General features: G+C 39.8%; 2 protein-coding genes across 2 annotated transcripts; both read right to left on the bottom strand.

Annotated features, from left to right (window-relative positions):
• Positions 1–671: 671 nt before the first annotated feature.
• On the bottom strand, positions 672–8,635 carry LOC139349190 (uncharacterized). The gene is made up of 11 exons (XM_070989770.1): positions 8,394–8,635; positions 8,145–8,306; positions 6,900–7,055; positions 6,655–6,756; positions 5,716–5,826; positions 5,082–5,260; positions 4,831–4,988; positions 4,565–4,607; positions 3,883–4,069; positions 2,469–2,604; positions 672–1,483 (listed from the first exon to the last, which is right to left on the bottom strand). The coding sequence occupies exons 1-11, from the start codon at positions 8,566–8,568 to the stop codon at positions 1,384–1,386; spliced, it is 1,509 nt and encodes a 502-aa protein (XP_070845871.1). The 5' UTR covers positions 8,569–8,635; the 3' UTR covers positions 672–1,383.
• Positions 8,591–11,833, bottom strand: LOC139349021 (uncharacterized). Its single transcript, XM_070989465.1, has 5 exons — positions 11,727–11,833; positions 11,161–11,236; positions 10,909–10,997; positions 8,638–10,571; positions 8,591–8,599 (listed from the first exon to the last, which is right to left on the bottom strand). The coding sequence occupies exons 3-5, from the start codon at positions 10,967–10,969 to the stop codon at positions 8,591–8,593; spliced, it is 2,004 nt and encodes a 667-aa protein (XP_070845566.1). The 5' UTR covers positions 10,970–10,997; positions 11,161–11,236; positions 11,727–11,833.
• Positions 11,834–19,235: the final 7,402 nt, after the last annotated feature.

Below are 19,235 nucleotides of genomic sequence, written 5' to 3'. Positions count from 1 at the left end.
AGTGGGCGTCTCCTTAACCCACAGTCTTTTTGAAGTGAAGTTCCTCTTTCCTTGTTGTGCTGCGATGGAGGGACAGTAACACAAAGGGGGACATTGGTACTTAAACAATGGTTATTTGGAAGCTACCCACCTGATCTCTCACTGCTGAAATGTCAGATTAGCTTTTGCTGGAGAGTTAATTGCAAGTTTGCATAGAGTTCTGCAGATTTTGTCCACTATCACTTACGCTGGAATCACGTTTGGAAGGGATCTCTTCACAGCCAGTATGAACAATACAAATGATCACAATGACCAATGAACCCTCTCAATGCACACGTGGCTATGTGTGAATTGTATCTTTAACTTTGTCTTTCAATCAACGTTACTTTGCTCATACACTCTTGTTTGCTGTGTTAGCAGTTCTGGCGATGAAGCAGCAAACAAAGACTCAGGATTTGATTGCAGAATGTATTTGGCTAACACACTGATGCATTACTATCTGTTATGCAATGAGTAAAAGCAGTATCAAAAGCATTAGAGCACATTAAAGTTTTTACAGTGTAGCAGAAAAACACAGTTATATAGAATCAGTATAAAAGCATAGAAATGCCAGTATTTCATACCACAAACTGAAATCCTTCTAAAGAAAATTCCCAACACACTATAACACACAAAAAGACAACACAGGTAATAAGTCAACGAGTTCATGTTGTCCACATCTTTGATATTGTCATTGTTAGTTTCAATCTGAGAATAATTTTAAGGAATTTTCTGAATCTAAATTTCTTTGGTTCCATATTAAAATCCATGCAGCGCAGTGAACACAGTAAAGCCTCTTACACACCCATCAGAAGTACTTTCATGAATTTCTGTTTTAAAAGCCTTATGGCACAATCCAAATGTCCCAAACAGTCCAGGACCTTCTGACTGTTGAGGTAAAGTGCTAGTAGGTGTTGCTGAAGGAGATAAGAATGCAGAAAGAGTGAACTTGTAAAAGAAACAACTGGAAAAGAAGAAACAGTGGTACATTATTTTTGGTTTTTAGGTTGTAGATACATGTAAAAATGTGCCTGACTTCAAAATTATGACAAAGGGAAAAAACAACCATGTGAGAAAACTGAAAGTGAAATGAAGTCCAAAACAAAAGCAGTGACTTTCAGTTTTTGTTCTTGTTTTTGTTCCCTCACAATTACATTTACACGTTTGCAGTTTACCGTTTCACCCTTGAGCTGTACATATGAGGGAAATACAAACTGTGACCTAATTCTTACTAACAGCAGGTTTTTCTTGAGTGAAATGATCCTCTATGACAAACTGGCAGCACAGGGAACACGGGGCAGTATCTGCAAACAGGAGGTCCGTCCTGTGGTCCACAGGGTTATTCAGGCGGCTGCCAGTACAGTCTCACATTCTGGTCTCCTCTGGTGGTCGATTCATGTAGTCCTGAAGGGCCTGATGTAAAGGCAGCCACTTCTTTACTGAAGCTTTGATAGCTGTGATCCATCTGTGAAGGACATCAGAAAGAACATGACAGCATCTGCTCTGAATGTCTTCCACAGTTATATCTCTTCCCACGTCAAGAGCTTATGATATTCATAGAAATCAGTTTTTTTCTTTTGTGTAGATGACGTATAGCCAGTGTCTCAGGTTGAGGCTTTAATTCAATTGTTTTTCAGAAATTTATTGGGAGAAGTCAGAAAAACTTGTACTTTGAGTACCTAAATAGAAACACACTAACGTCAACCATGCTTTAATTCCTAGAGAAAGAGAATGCAGATTTGTTAAGCGTGAACATTTTGTGATTTTGCAAATATGTTGACTGCAAATGTTTCCTCAAAAAATGTGAACAGAGCTTTCTCTCTCGTCACCTGCACAGAAAGATGTTTTGAGCCAATCACTTCAGTGCAAGATCATGATGGATTGGTGGCCCTGCAACATGTGTGACCATAGTTCAGCACGTCACAGTGCAGATAAAGCGGGCTTAAGTGGAATATACTGAGCCAATGGAAAAACAGTGTATCAGAGGACTTCACTGTGGAGGTGGATTAATAAATTAAATGATTAAAGAATAATCATGAACCACAACAAAGTAAATGGTAAATAGAGTGTATTTATATTGTGCCAGTCTGACGACCACTCAAAACACTTTTACAACACAAGCCTGCATTCACACACACAATTGTATGATGGTGGCTAAGCCACCTCCTCATTACGAGCATTAACCATTCACACACACTCGCACACTAATGGCACAGCATTGGGAGCAATTTGGGGTCAGTATCTTGCCCAAGGATACTTGTAGATATGTGGACTGCCATGGCCAAAGATGGAACCACTGACCCTCTGCTCATGACTTATGAGCTCATGACTGGCTTGTTTTGTTAGAAAAATGGAAATGCATAGAAAAAACCTTGCAAGTCTGCTCATCTGTCACAAGTTCTTAAAACTAAGGGAGTAGACTAGCTCCCGAATGAGAACCAGCTCCTCACCGTTTATTCTCATTTGGATTTTCGGCACAGAAGTAGAAAGTCTTGAACTCATCAGACAGAGGTTTCAGCTCTATGGTGGATTTCTTTGATCCATAGGGCTGCTCTCGCACTGTGTACCCCTGAAGGTAGATTCCACCTGAAGACACAGATGATAATGTTTACTGATCTTAAACAGTCATTTAATTTCAGTTAATTTATTGAGTTTTAGTATTTCCTCATCATTTCCTCATCATTATGGAAGTTTGGTGAAGACTTGGCTGAGAGAAAATAGTGGTCAGATAAAAACAGGTGAGGAAAAAGATGTGATAAAGGTTGATGTGATACAGGTGTATAGCAGGTGCACTCAGTAATATTATAAAGATCTTTTTACATAGAACATGTTTTACATGTCACAAATAAACAATATAATAGAGCAAAAAAAAAAAAAATGCTGGTGAAGCTGTCATATTTCTACATTTACAAAACTTAATGTTCAACTTAATGTTCAGTGTTTGGGGATTCAGTGCTGATATCGGAGTTATTTTTTGATGGATTTCATTAAAGATGGCTGAGTTCTATGAGGCATAGGTGATTAGAGCTGCAATGATTGCCAGATCAATTGATTAGCCAGTCGAAAGAAAATTAATCACCAGTTGATTTGCTAATTGAGGATAATCGTCTCAGTCATTTTTCAAGAAATAGTGTCAAATATTTCCTGGATCCAGCTTCTTAAATGTAAGGATCTGCCGCTTTTCATTTATGATTGAAAATGAAGGTTTTGGACTATTGGTTGGACAAAATTTGAATGCATCATTCATCATTAAAGATGCAGTAATCAACATTTATATATTGTCAATGAATCAGATGACTATGTACAATATGAAGGGTGTTGCTGATCCCACAGAGAGTTATCAGCAACTCTGCAGTTCCTCTCAGCTCTGCAGAACATTTCAGCCTCCTTTCATCCATTATTTGAGTTTCCGGCGCACAAACTCTGCTGTCATTTGTTTCCAGCAGCTGCACACAGCTTGGTGGAAAACCTGTGATAAACCTATCGTCCACTACCTGCCCAGCATCAAACAGCACACTGACACAGTTACTGACCAGCTATAACAACTTCAGAATTTCTAATTTTATCTGCAGTTTTAATGCCTCCTCATATTCCTTATACTTGTTACTGTGCCTGTACATATATCACAAAAAGCAACAAGCACTGCAGTAAACCAGTGAGTAGACAGTAAATATGTTTGATATTACAGGGCACACTACATAAGTTTCAGTGCAGAGATCATTGAGGGGAGCTGGTTGTCATATTAGATTTGCCTTGTTAAAATATCAAAACAGAACGCCCATCAATCTCATAGTCTTATTTTTGATTCTGCACACCCACAATCATGTTGCTTGTCAGCACTTGAAACTCAACATATATCCATACCATGTGCATGTGTGGCGCGGATACTGCTGTACAAGGAGAGGCAACCATCCTTCAGAATGCAGTAGTGCTGCACCCACACGTCCTTGTTTCTGTCCATTTTATGCAGCAATCCAAGACACTCTGGGTTTTTCACAGCCAGCGGGGGCAGATTAGAGTTGTGTCTGGTGACATCCACCCACACGTGGTTCTGAAACACGAGAGGTAATTGAGAAGATTAGTGTTAGCCTGAGGGCTAAATATGACAGGCGAAAGACAGTGTGAGCAACAGCCTGACACGTTCTTTCTAATCCACCTCTGCGATAAATATTTCAGTCAAAGCTATATGCATTTTTAAGAATGCAAGTACTACGACAATGACATGCACTTTAACATCTAACTAGTAGTGCAAAAAAACAAGAAAAGTTTAGAATAATGTACATATATATAGAGACATATAAATACACAAAAAAATGTACCATATGTACATTGTGAAATGAATACAGTTCTTTTTCTACAGTATAAGCACATGGAGCTGTTACAGTAGGCAGTTGCAGGTATAAGTATAAATACACAGTATAGTGCAGGTATAAGGACAAGTAATGCTGATAGTAGACTTTATACACAGAATGAACAACTGGAGGTGTGATAATAACATAGTGTCTGCTACTGTCTACATAAGTAAGAATACAGGTTGAAATGTCACCTGTGTGATGGGATGAATAGCTTTCTCCATAGCTTCCAGCCACCTAAAATCACAAGGATACAGCTGAAGCATGATGTGCATCCAAAAGTGCACCTTCAGGCTTGATTTAAAATACCAGCTTTTCCTTTAGCCAAGCATAAAAATGTTCTTGAAACAGTTACTGGTGGGTTATTTTTTGTTGCTTTTTTTTTTTTTTTTAAAATTCAATTTCCATTCAGCTATTTGTGCAAATTGAAAATACACAAAGAAGTTTTTCTGTACTGTACCTTTTCATCTCCTGGTTGGAAGTGGCACAGAAGAAGTACACTCGGTTTCCAGCCTGAGGACGGCACTTGAACACAAAGGGTTTTCCCAGGGAAATATCTGGACCCACCTCAGCCCCCTCCAGCTTCACTGCTGACAAAGCCCTCCTCTTGCCCTCATCCTGTAATGAACAGGGAATAATGTCAAACAGACACTTCTTGTTTAATTTTGCGGAAAATACGATACATAATGAAGACAACTGCTCCCTGCTCACCCGTTTGTGTCTGTGGTAGTAAAGGTAGCAGTCATGAGTGAGTATGAACCACCTCTTCCTCCAGCCTTTAATCAGACCAGATTGGGTACGCTTGTGAAGATATCCTCGACATGCTGGTCTGGGGGTATTAGGACCACGAGCAATGTCTGACCCAATGGTCAATGTTAGAAGATCTGGACCTACAATATCAATAACATTCAGTTTCAATTAGCGACCATTTAATTATTTGATTTTAGACTCAAACACAGAAAATTGTCAAAAACACCAACTTGAATGAAAACATAATTAAAAATCCTTCAATAGATCTCAGACCTGCTACGTATCCCTAACCTTAACCAAGCATTCTGGTAGACTCAGAGTGCTCTGTGGGTCGAGGCCATCAGTGCATGGCATAATTACAATCATTAGTTACACCCAGACACTGTATTTTATTCACATTTTACTCACGTGCAGAATCCACTGTGAAAGTGAGCCAGATGTTTTTATATGCTTTTGAATATAATGTACATAGCCTCTCGTCTGTTTACTCTGCTTGTTCAAACTCTCTTTTTTCTTCATGCTGTTGTAACAAGTGGACCAACACTGTCCTGTCTTATCTTATCTTGTCTTATTATCATGCCTGGACACAGCGTACCTTGCCTGGCTAAATCTGCAGCCTCAGAATGAGGAATGCTGGTGACATCGGTCCCATTGACAGCTAAGACGTAGTCTCCCACCATCAACCCTGCTTCCTCAGCAGCCCCATCTGAAACAACAGAAGAAAAGAATAGCTTACAGAGTAAACACAAACACCACTGACCAAAACAGATTAGAATAACCTGACAGACAAACAGACATAATCCTAAGTAAACATATTGTCTCCCCTGGTTGCCTGGCAACATCCAGCCATTGGGTTCAAACCTATGGGTGAGAGGGGGCCTCTCCGTGTGGAGTTTACATCTTATCTGTCTCTGTGTGCCTTTCCTCCCAGACTCCACAGACATGGTGAACTGGAAATTCTACATGAGTCACTGGTGTTAATAAATATGTCTGTTTACATGTGTCAGTCAGGTTACATGGCGACCCACCCAGGCTGCAGCACAGCTCTTTCCCAATGTATGCTGGGATGACCAGTTGGCCCTGAACGGCATACGATATGGATAAAATGTTCTTTACTACCCCATATCCTGCCCACAAGTGTTCGCTTTACATTACTGTATCTACAATTGTTGGCCTGATTTCTTTTCATAGATAGCTTTTTGTTTGAAGGTCTCCCACCTCACACTGGCATACACCCACCACTGTGCTGCATTTGTTTTAAATATTATGCAAAGTGTGCTTTCAGTGGGACAGTTGAGTAAAAAGTAGGGAGACTGCAGAACCAAAAACTAATCTGAACTGAATTCACAATTGCTTCATTGCTGCATTTGTTACTGTACATAATGTTCGCTAACAATGCAGTACGATGGAGACAAACTGTGACATGGAGGTCTGAATACATCTGATCTAATTTTACAGAGGAGTGGCTCAGAAAAACTAAATCTCTAAGTGACTCAGAGACAACAACACCTTGATGAGTCAGGGGTTCACTTACTTGTGTCAACCTCTGTAACCACAATGGGTTTAGAAAACTGTATTCGAAAGCCCCAAGGATACTCTCCTGATCCTTTGTTGATCTTGACAGTCCTCTCACGAACTGAAAAGGAGGGGAACGTTTGATTCAGTGTAGGAAGATATGTATGCATCAGTTTACTCAGTATTATTTTGTATGCACTTCTTAAAGCAAGTGTTAGTTCTGCATTGAATAACTTCTAAATCACAAACTCCAACTTAGCTCACTTGAGACAGCTCGAGTTCTGGTGTTGAGGCTGGGAGGAATGGCCTCTGAGCCTGCATCGTCTCCTTGGTAAATCCATGCTGAAGAGTGGAAAGTCTCAGTGTAAAAGCCCCTGTCTTCATTGTCCATAACTGTCATGTCCATGGCGTCCTCTGACACTAGACAAAGAATACACAAATACACGATACAGTGCAGTACGTATCAGGTGCATAATGACACATTATCACTTGGGTATGTTCCATCCACAGTCTCTGACTGTGCACATCACTAAATGATTAAAGTGCATCAAAGTCCAATTCTGCATTTCAGGTCCTACATGGTAACCTTGATTGAATTCTGTGCAGCCAGCATAAGGCTCCACCTCGACACCCTGAGGTCAGTGTGCACAAAATGTATTGAGGTAAGTCACCCAATTACTCACTGATTTGTTTTTGCATTCCTGAAAACAACACATGAAAATCCTCTTGTATGGTGGTTCTGTTGTAGACATGAGATGATTTTCCTCCTCTCCACAGTCTCTTCATGTTAGCCTACTTAGTAGAAGCTCAGACATTCTCACCATTATCCATAAATTTTTTTCTGTAGTCTCAAATTATGCTTTGTCAAATTATCTGCATATGATGTTATTCTTATCATTACACTACATAAAATGTAGATCTGTAAATTCTGCATTCAGCCTCCTCAGCTGATTTCTGCTTTATTTATTATTTATGTCAACTTCCTTCCTAGAACATGAGACAAGAAAGCAGATGAAGCATTGGGCCAGAGCGAAATGATTTTCTATTGATAGATTAGTCTTAATCTAATGTCGTAATGCAAAAGATCAAGTAGGCCAACTGCAATGGTCTTAGTGACCATCAAAACAATTTCATTCACTGTTTTTATGTTTTTATTTCAAGCACTTGTTACAGGTGATTTCTCCGTTGTAAAGCACATTGAGCTGTATTTGTTGTATGAAAGGTGCTACACAAAAAAGTTTCTTCTTCTTCTTCATCTTCTTCTTCATTTATTTTATTCTATTTTATTTTTTGTTATCGCATGCTGTGTGAATGATCACCTTGTATCCACCACAGATGAAAAATGAATGAGCTCATTGCCCAAGCAGGTGGTAGCATCCACTAGAAATCAGTGCTGAGTACTAAGTCACAGTTTAATGTTACTTTCTGTACTTGCCCTTCAAACTGAGGCACTGATACATTTGAACAAATGTGTAGTGATGATATGATATGCCTCAGCCCTAAAGTTACCTGATTCCTCTGTGATGTCACTGGTAATTGAGCTTCCTCCAGCAGAGCTCCACTGCTTGCTCTCCTTGAAGAGCTTCCGCCTCTTAGCCCAGTGGTCAGAGTTACTGCTGTCTGGGTCTTTATGAACCACAGGCCTCAGATGCTCTTTGGTATCTAAGGAAGCTGGAAATGATGAAAAACAGTCAAATTTGTACAAATATTCAGTAGTTCCATTTTTGAAAGCATCTCACAAACATAACTGTAACTTACATCTGGATACAAGCTGTTTATCTGCCTTGTCAGTTTTACCGAGCTGCTCTTTTGAGTGGATTTCTGTGTCTGTTGAACCTTTGGCAGGACATGATGCAGTGACTGCAGGTTTGTCCAAATCCTCTATTCCACTTCCTTCTGTGTGCAGACCATTTGTCTCCATCATCAGTGACATTGGAGGGCTTGCACCAAAGGGTTCAGATTGACTCTCTTCTGAAACTTCATTCGTGTTGAATGAATGAACGTTCCCCTTTGTTCTAATCTGTTTTTCCACACAGCTGCTCAGTGACGATGTTGAATCCATCTGCAGGACTCTTTGCTCGAGTGCCGTCATGACTGAGGACTTACTATTTTTGCGTAGAACTGAGACTAAGTCCTCTTGGCTTACTCTTTGGACCTGACTATTTTGGATGAATTTTCCAGGATGGCTCTGCAGCATTTGTTCCTCTGAGCCACTGCAGGATGGAGGGATGACATGTATAGCGAGGGCTCTTCGACTGAGCTCCTCTGTAAGGGGCTCTGGGCTGTGATATTCTACTTCCCCCATTTCCTGGTCAAATCCACTATCTGCTACTTCACTTTGATCAACTTTAAATCCGCAGTCATCAGTGTCCAGACCCTCCATGTCCTTACAAACACTCTGTTTTAAATGTTTGTCCTGCTGTAGAAGATCCTTATGATGGTATCCGATGCTGCTTTGTCTTGGACACTGTTCAGTGACAGTGAACGTGTCATCAGAATTATCCTCAGAGCTGGTTGCATAGAATGAGCGCTGCAATGATTGCTTTCCATCACGGCTTTCTGAGACAGGTTTAGAACTCCCTTTGCTTTGCGAATAATCATAATGTCCTTTTCTAAATGCAGACAAACTGTCATTGCCCTGGTGGATATTTCCAGACCCCTCAGTTTGGAGTGGAAGTGAGCACATGATCAGAGAGGAAAAAGATTCACTGCAGGGCAGCAGGAGATCGTCTTGCATTAATCCAAGACGCCCCGACATCCCAGGAAACGTTTGGCGTCTTTTCTTTGGCAGCAGACATGCTCTGTGTTCTACAGTGGCAATACTGTTGTTTCTAAACCAAGACTTTCTCTTCTGATAGTTGATGAAGTCTTTGGTGAAACTGGACCTGTTGGTAGACAAGGAGGGTCTCATGAGCATGGGCTCATAGTCGTCAGAATCTGATAACTGATCAAATGAAAGTGACAGATCTGCTCTTTCCTCTGCTTCTACAGAAACTGGGCATTTAGATTCTTTTTCACAGGTTGTGTAAGGTGTCGGAAATTCCGTACAAGCACCAATGCTACAGGAAGCCAGGTCCTGTGTCAGGTCCTCTAAGGAGTTATATGTAATGTCTGCAAACTCCTGGGGTGGAGGAATGTCCCAGGACTGATCAGTGTTGAAGCAATTGTGAAAATGTTTCCTCTTCCCTTGAGGTTGGATATTTAACAGCGGATGACTTCCCAACATAAAGTCAGCAGAGATTTGTTGTTTGTGATCACTGCAGCAGTTTGTTGGACTGACAGATTTGGAATCACTGCGAGCCTCTGTTTGTTCACTCATGCTGCCAAATGTAAATCTGTAATTTGCCTTTTGGTTCGCGTTGTGACTGGTCACGTTTTGTGACAGCCGTTCAGGTGACTCATTGTTTGGAATCCACGTCTTCTCACATTTGCTGTTACAGAACGTCTCAGCACTGTCCCCCTTGTTCATGAAGACAAACGTGGTCTTGATGCCTGAAGTATTGAGGTGCAGAATTTCTTGAATTTCAAGTTTCATATGTGATCCAGAGCAGTTAATTTTCATGATGTTAGTCACTGGTGTTGATGAGTGGGTTGGGTTTTCGGATAAGGACTCGTGTGACTGCTGAAACATGATCTTCGGGGATGAATCCTCCATGTCATTGACAGACACCGACGTCACTATCTTCACTCCTTTCTCTTTGTCCTCTGTGGTTTTCATATAAACACTCCTTTGGTGTGGAAATGAATTCACTTGATGATCTTGTTTAAATTTTTTCTCCTTGGGTGGAGCATTGTTGTATTTGTCCTCATCTTCAGATCCTGACAGAGCATTTTCCTTTCGCAGGCAGTCTGTTTCACCCTTTTCAACAAAATCATCTTTGTAGCTGATGCTGTTGCTTTTGTTCTGCTTGTGAAAGATGTATGGTGAAATGCTCTCTGAAAGTCAAAAACAACAAACCTTATATGTTACATATATTGAAATCATGATCATGATCAGTTCTATCTTATTTAGGGATTTAGATTTGAAGGTTTTGAAATTCCATCTATATTTGGACTCAGACTAGAGTTTGGAGACAGGACTAGAGATACCATGAGATGATCTATGTCAATCTATCATGGGGTTGGGCCGTTCCCACCTGTACCTGTCATTTATGCCCATGCTGATGAAATCCAAATATAGGCAGACTTAGTGCGGGTGTGGGAAAAATGTGACTCAGCTAAGCACAAGATTAACCTCACTTCACCCTCCCCTCTACCCAAAGCTCCAACTCACGTTTACTGCTGCTGGAGCTCTTCCTCCTCTTGCTGTTCCTCCTCCTGCCCCTCTTGCTCATTCTTAAATCCACAACAGCCTCACATGAACTGCGCAAGACAAGTCAAAGACAGCACCAGCATCAACTTTAACTTTATATTTTCAATGTAAACCTCAACATACATTTTCCAGACTGCACACTGAGGGAATTTTGTGTGACCTCCCTTTGCAGTGAATGAAAGAAGGGAACATGAAGGAAGGAGGAAAACTTACCGTCTGTGCTTCAGATCAACCAGAATAAGAGTCAGTTTGCTTGGCACTCATCTTCTATCTCTGCATTTCAGCAGCACTGATCAAAAAGAAGCAGAGAAAGTTATTTAAAGGTATACATATACAGACACATTGTGCTCAAAGCTGAATTGCCGTGCTGTGTTGGCATGTCCTTCAAACACCTGCAGATGGAACAGATCCCTGATTAAGCAGCTAGTCTGCAGGATCCATTCAGTCTGAATGAACAGTGGTTATAAATAGATGAAACTGAAAAATATCTTCATGTCAAATAATTACAGCAATATTTATAAAATTTAGATGGATACATTTTATGATGAAATGACAGTTTTCAAATCACAAGAGAAATGCACATTACACATTTGAATTTAACAAAGCTGTAAACAGAGTAAATCAGAAGCTTTCTGAATAATTTACAAATCAGAAAGTCCTGGTAAGTTACTACGTTACTGGAATTCATGCTAAAAAACATGGATCTCCACGTGTCATATTGACCAAGTGGATGATATTTTGCTCATGCCTTCAGAAACCCAAATAAACAGCTGATTTACCTTTTGGTGTCCAGTGCTGATGGGTGCTATCAAACCTTTAAAGAGTCAGGTATGAAGAAGGCAGGACAGACACACAGTCTGTGAGCAGCTGCTGCTTTTCCGCACTGTTTACATTCTCTGTGAGTCTCAGACTGCTCCACTTCTTATTGTTTCTATTCTCAACGTAAAGCAGCTTATTACGTTTAATCTCATGAGCCACTGGCGATGTCATGTGAACCTCGTTTATTCAGGACCCATTTTCCACCAGCAAATGAGGACAATTGAGGTAGAATCCAATAGATAGATAGATAACTAAGGAATAAATAAGGAATAAAATAAATAGAAATAAAAAAGACTAAGACATAGTAACAAAGATATGTAAGATATATGTGCAACAGTATGTATCATGTAGTACTGAACACATTAAACAGTGCAGTGACCATGGGTGCAGGCAGTAGGGTACAGCACACTGATGATAATGGCTGACCCAGTCTTGAACCACCACCTCTGCTACAAATTCCTAAAACAATTATTCAATTATCAAAATAATGTCCAATAAATTTTCGATTCATCAATTAATGGATGAATCATGGCAGCTCCACTAACTGCACTAAACCCAACTGACGGGAAATGTAACAGTACATCTATGAAATGAAACATGAAAACAACTAAGTCACTAAAAGTAAATGTTATGGAGTTTCTGTCACTGATCACATGAATTAAAGTGCAGATCTTTGTTCTTGTGAAGTTATTAATTTTGTTATGATGTACTGCAGACTTTCATTAAAGAATCTTTTTAGTTTTATTTTCAATGACATGGCTGTATTTTTCTGACGCTGGAATAATGATTATCAGTACATTTTAATGGCTGGATGTTACATTTACCAGAGTTTACTGCATTTTCTCTTGATAGGCATTCACAAAAAACCACAGAAGCTCCTAATTAATGTTTCAAGACTCATTCATTCATACTCATTTATATTCAGAGCTACGAAACTAAGCCCCCCTCAAGTTGTAACAACTCATGGTTTTACCTTAAAATCCAATATTCAGTTTTAAAAGATTACTTGTAATGATGCCATTTCATGTAACCTTAAAGCAATTTAACTATCTCTATGGTTCCCCTGTATGGATGGTTAAACATGACTAAGGAAAAACGAATAAACTAAGTGAGTGCCACATTAAAATGAAATAACAACACAGAAAACAAAGTGAAGAGGCGTTGTCCAGCAGAGGGAAGCACAGACCACTGAATACACTGCACTGTAACTAGTTTGCCTGATGGGGTGCAAGGGCCCTTTTACTTTTTTGAGATGGAGAGGCACTGACCATGTCAGAATGAAAAACAATCAACTGTCCAAACACCGACTGGGGGACGGGGATATGAGCGGAGCTTACATTTGTGATTGAATGTCAACAGTTTGAAATTTCAAAATGAAAAAGTAGTCATTCAGTTAATAAAGACAAAAAGCTAAATAATTGTCTTTCAAACAAATGTTGTTCATATAAATATGACACAGTAAAGGCATACATAAAAAGGAGAAATACAATATGCTGAACAAAATATTTCCAAAATCCAAAGATCCCTCTGCGCGCAGCTACGCTGCGGCACTTTACCTCTGGCCACAGAGACGGGCAGGTTCAGGGTGTGCCTGAGGAACAGAGACTGTGCCTGCTCTGTGATTTAGAACAGATTGAAAATGAGATTCATTTTATGTTCTTTTGTTCTCTGTACGATGAACTTAGACATGTATTTTTGGAAAAAAATGAGTTTGTTATACAATGGTTTCTTTTACTTGGATGATTTTGAAAAACTTGAATTATGTTTTAGAATAGTTTTTCATACAGCTAACTTTGTAAAGCGTGGAAAAGAGAAAAAATGTGCTGTACATTTGATTTGAATTTAGTAATATATACAGTATGTAGCCCATATGTGCAGGTACAAGTGTTTGTATGTTTTTCTTTATTTTTGTTTATTTGTTGTTGTTGTTGTTGTTGTTGTTGTTGTTGTGTTTATCTGTTTACACACTATGCAATGCTGTTTGTCATGTTTAGTGTCTTATAAGCCCATGAGGGCTGGGCACCATGAGTGCACGACACTTAAATAAATAATTTCATTCATTCATTCATTCATTCATTCATTCATTCATTCATTCAATACAAATAATATTGTGTATTGTATTTAACTTAATTTCTTTGGTTATTTAGGCATCCTTTTAAAGACATGAAACAGTGGTACCCTCCTCTCTCCAGCAGCTAAAATGTTGATTACTATTGATCATAACCATTTCAGCTAAAATGTTTATAATTTTATATAGTTTTTATTATTATTTTTTGAGAGTTCTCTGGAGCTTCCTACTGTCCACAATTTTTTGTCTGGTTTTTTTGGGGGGGGGGGGGGGGGGGCTTTTAGCTTTTATGACAGTGATAGCTGAAGGGATGACAGGAAATGTCGAGCCTGCAGCCACTGCAGAGGACCGATAGCCTCAATACATGGGCGCACACCCTACTAGCTGAGCTATAGGGGCACCCCAAGTTTTTGTCCATTTAATTTTTTTAGTTTATATTCCTATTCCTCCAGTGTAGCACAGAACAGAAAAGACAGTACAAAACTTAAAACACCACACAAAGAAGGAGAGAGACACACAGAGATAAAGCAAGGGTAAAAGACCATTTACAGTGTACATTCACTAATTAGTTTATAATATGTAGGTTTTTATAGTCCATAGTTGATTAATGGTGTCTCTTTCTCTCAAAACAATTCCATTCAACAGGCAACCAACCAATCATCAGTGCCATTATTCAGTGAGTGATAATTCATCTCCCGCAGAGGGCAGCCTGATGTTTGGTGATCCGTGGACAGAGGAAGTCCTTCACTACATCCCCATGTTCATAATCAGTCCTGTCAAACTCTGTAAGAAGGTGTGATATCTAGAAAAGTATAACAATGATTTGATTGTGTGTGTGTGTGTGTGTGTGTGTGTGTGTGTGTGTGTGTGTGTGTGTGTTTTAATAAAAAAAAAAGAAGACAGATTCGAATCTAGATATTTCTTTAAAATGGTTTTAAGCTGCTCCTCTTAGTATTTAGGTCCCAAGTTACAGCACAAGGGGAGCATCCACGGACAGGAGCGCTACCAGCAGAGCCAGCTCAGAAACAAGACGGTGCACTTAAACCATTTCCTGTATCTGTGTCATGTGGGTGGCGCCACTGGCCCGCTTCTGTAGGATGCTTGCAGCAGGTCCTCAGTCTATTCACTCCAATGGGAGAAATGAACATGAGCACAGCCCCTAACCCAGCTGATGGTTTTATAATCACTGATCTAGCCCTTGTCCAGGTGTGGTCTCTCCCTCCTCATCTCCTTGCAGTTGTCATGGGGATAGAGGAAGCACCATGCATGCATGCATCATGATGAGTCTCATCAGAACCTTGCAGTCACAGTGAAGCATGCTAAGAGCTGGTAGCTTCCCATCAGGCTGAGTCTTTATCTGGTTTAGGTGGATATCAAGGAGATAAGTGGTTTCAGTCCGGCCAAATTCATCCCCTAGCACTCATGGGACATAGACTGTGACATCCACATTTGGCTGCTCTACCTGTAAATCACATCATAATCTGTCAAACACACACCGAATTTTTGTCCGCTAAGTGTCTCGTTTCAGCTTTCAAACAAACAAATCATTTGTCTGTCAAGACATTAGTTTATATCTAATGTATCTAAACGTATCTAAACGTCTTCTTCATCATCGACTGATCAGATAACTCACTTCATCCCCTCTCAGTGAAGCCACTCCTTCAGGCTACTCTCACTCTCATCACCCCAGGCTACACACACTCGGTGGTGGGGTTGCTGTAGAAAAATACCCTGAAGTGCTCCATTATCTCGATGGGCCCTTTTTCATCTTTTTAATTTTTGGCTTTTGTGATAGATGGCACCCTGCCTGTCTTCTGCTTCCTGGTACAGAGACCTCGTAAGCCAAATATTGATTTTATCATCTCCTCTGTCAGATTTTGTCATTCTAATAATAACGTTGGGGCCACCCTGTCTGTCGCACTGGTCCCAACTAGAAAACATAAGCATTTGGCTCACTGTGGCTTATTAACAATACTACAGAAATAAGGAGATCATGCAGAAGGGAAGCAGGAGAAATTGCAGATCTCATTTCAAATTCTGAGGGATCCACTGGATAAATCCCAGCTGGGCGTCAAAGATGCCAGGGCTCAATACTTTTCAATACTCTGATATGATTAACAAAAGCAATATCTGATAAATATGCTCTCCAAATTCCCTTCACTTCCCTCAATCACTTTACCAGAACTTCATCATATTATCTCTTCCATGAAGACCTCAACCTGTTCTCTCGGCTTTATTCCAAGTAAACTCTTCAAAGAAGTTACTGGCACCATTAGTCCAGGCATTGTTCCAGTTATCAATAGGTCCCTGGAAACCAGCCATGTTCCCCAGTCTTTCAAACATGCAGTTGTTTTTGCCAGTTTTACAGTACAGAATCCAGATCCTTCAGTCCTCAATAATCACAGACTAATCTACAAATTCCCCTTTATTATAAAAGCATTGAAATCTGCATTACTGAATTCACTCATGACCTCCTTCGAGCTGTTGACTTAGACAACTGTTCTGTCCTCTTCCTCCTAGATTTAACTGCAGCTTTTAACACTGTAGATCAGTCTATTCCCATTCACACATGAAACAAATGGGTCGGGGTCTCTGGTTCTGCCTTAAACTGGTTTCTTCTTTCAGTGTCTCTATCATCTTCTTCCCCAGGCCCCATCTCCTGTGGTGTTCTCCAAGGTTCCGAACTTGAGCCAATCCTCTTCTCTATCTATTTGCTTCTACCAAAAAACAATTCACTATTATATTGATGACACACAGATCTACCCCCATAGAGCCTAATAACTACAACAAATAACAAAAAACTGTCTTCACAACATCAAATCCTGGATGGCTGCAAACCTTCTTCAGCACAATGACAATAAAACACAAGTTTTTTGGATTTGGACCACAGCATTTGACCTACACCATTCCTCCCCATCTTGGCCCACTGGACCCCTCAGTGAAATCATGTATAAAAACTCTTGCAGTCATATTTGATTCAGGATTGAAGTTTGACAAGCAAATCAACAGGGTAGTAATATTAAGCTTCATGCAGATCTGCATTGACTGCAGACTCACAGAAAGTCATCCATGCCTTCATATCCCCCTGCCTTGACTATTGTAATTCATTGTATCTTAGTATCACTCAGTGTTGTTTACCATGTCTCCAACAAGTTTAAAATGCAGCAGGAAGAGTTTTAACAAGGCCAATAAAGAAGGCGGTACCTGCCTCCTACACTGGCTGCCAGCTGAGTCATCTGAAAACACATTTTCCCCTGAAGTCTCTGTAGACCTCATGAGCTGTGACCATGTGCCTTTCCTATAATAATAATAATAATAATAATAATAATAATAATAATAATAATAATAATAATAATAATAATAATAATAATAATAATAAGTATTATTATTATTTACAATTAGTAGTAGCAGTCATAGTATTACTATCATCCTTCTGATTTTTCTTCTCTTGTGTTTGCTTCCTTGTTTTTGTTTTACTGTGTGTGTGTATGTGTGTGTTGTAAAGCATTATAGATCAACTGTGTTGTGTGTGAAGTGCTATATAACTAAAGCTGAGTTGAGTTTCCTGTATTTCTTTAAATAACAACAGTGTCATAGCTGATCTTTTATATATTGATAAAATCCTATCTCAAGGTTGCCATGCACTCAGATTTACCTAGGGGCCAATGCCATAATTACCATAACAGTCTCCTCCTGTCTGATGTCAATATCCAACCTGCTCTTGACCTGTGAGCAAAGTTCAGGTTAATAATACACTTTGCAGATAGTTTGTGTCCAGGCCATCATTGCTTTAAACCAGATGAGCCAAAACCAAGCACTGGCCAACTCACAGTATGTCACCAGTCAGCCCTTTTCTCTGCTTTCTCTGGTCATGTAGCACCAACTTCAAAAATGTGTCTTTCTACTGCATGGATGGCCAAATATTATGAAAAGACCCTCTTTCTGCTAAAATACTCCTCTGCAGCTTTGGAAAAAGATTCCAGTTCACTGTCATATATTTTCCTATTTGTGTTGCAATACTTTAAATAGAGCCCTGCATAATGGAGGAGTGTGTTGTTGAAGGTAGCCTCCAGTGAGACTAGTGAGATTGAACATAATTCAGCAAGAGGAGTAACAGATTACTACATTTAAAAGATTAACGGTTTGCAATACTCACAGACAAGATTTTCCAACTGTGGAAAGTTATCATAGAAACTACTGTGAGGTTAACAGAAGAAATAAGTTCACGTACCAAAGCAATCTACCAGGAAGATGCAGTCATATAAGACTGGCCCAGCAGTACCTTTGCTGGATGATGTTGCACTGCAGCAAAAGTTGAGCCTGGCTTGACTTTTTTACCTGACGAGCCTGAGTTTTTTTTTACTGGAGGAGCGGAGCTGAGACAGGCCAAATGGTTGCTGAAACCTAGCGGCTAGCTGTCACTCATAGCAGCCGTGTCCATAATTATGCATAACTTTAAGCCTTAATATAAACTAGTGGATTACATAAAAATTCACTCTGTGCAGATGTCATTAAATAAGTTGGGCATTTTAATATGGGGTCTATGGGGATTTCCTGGCTTTTGGAACCAGCCTTAACTGGCCATTTAAGGAAGGCATTCATATTGTTGCACTCAGCTGTTCACAGGAAAAGTGACAGTAATAGAACCTGTCAAATGATCCAATGTCAGACAGAAGCATACTGACCACTGAATAGCCGTACAGTCAATGTACTGACTGACTGACTGAGAGTGTCAGGAACTCTCAAGGCTCATTCTAATAAAGACACTTTACAGACTGATGCCACAGGCATAAATAAATAAATCATGAGTCATCCAACTGACTGGTCTAATTCCACAACCTCCATGACACTGTGATGCTTTGCAGACACTTTATTACACAAATAACATAGTTACTGAAAATAGTACTCTTGCAGCAAAACCAGTGTGTCACAATAAATATCAGCCCACGTGTGACTGCAACATCGGAAATGCAACTTCTATGGCATGCTATTAAAAAAATAATTCATTCAAGCTCTACAACAAACTGAGGATATGGACAGCAATAGAAACATCTGATGAAGGTCTGAGCATAGAGGATGGAATTTAAGAATAGAGAATGGAAGATTGAGCAAATTAAATGAAACCTGAGAATACAGACTGAAACTGAATATTCTGACTGGACAAGCACACTTCTTCATCTTCATCCCACCTCTGTACGTGTATGTTTATGAGGTTTGTGCTGTGTTTAGCTTTTATCGATGGACATTAATTGTTGCATGGTTATCCAGGCTACTCATATGCTTTATGGCTGCCACCAGGTTTCACTAATATACGACCATCGCTGTAGGTTTGAGTGATCACGTTTCCTACTACATCCTCAGATTTCCATTCATTCTACTCATAAATTAGTAACTGATCAAC

This window comes from Chaetodon trifascialis, chromosome 20 (genome assembly GCF_039877785.1).
Source record: "Chaetodon trifascialis isolate fChaTrf1 chromosome 20, fChaTrf1.hap1, whole genome shotgun sequence".
NCBI lineage: Eukaryota > Metazoa > Chordata > Actinopteri > Chaetodontiformes > Chaetodontidae > Chaetodon > Chaetodon trifascialis.
This window is presented reverse-complemented; position numbering and strand designations above follow the sequence as displayed.

Bases quoted from the DNA above. Each gene is read 5' to 3' on its own strand.
- LOC139349021 (XM_070989465.1), bottom strand. From the start codon at position 10,969: ATGAGCAAGAGGGGCAGGAGGAGGAACAGCAAGAGGAGGAAGAGCTCC. The intron at 10,572-10,908 runs GTGAGTTGGAGC...TTTGACTTTCAG, and splicing joins GAGCTCCAGCAGCAGTAAAC to AGAGCATTTCACCATACATC.
- LOC139349190 (XM_070989770.1), bottom strand. From the start codon at position 8,568: ATGTCACTGATGATGGAGACAAATGGTCTGCACACAGAAGGAAGTGGA. The intron at 4,989-5,081 runs GTGAGCAGGGAG...TGTTCATTACAG, and splicing joins ACTACCACAGACACAAACGG to GATGAGGGCAAGAGGAGGGC. The intron at 4,608-4,830 runs GTACAGTACAGA...TTGTGATTTTAG, and splicing joins TCCAACCAGGAGATGAAAAG to GTGGCTGGAAGCTATGGAGA.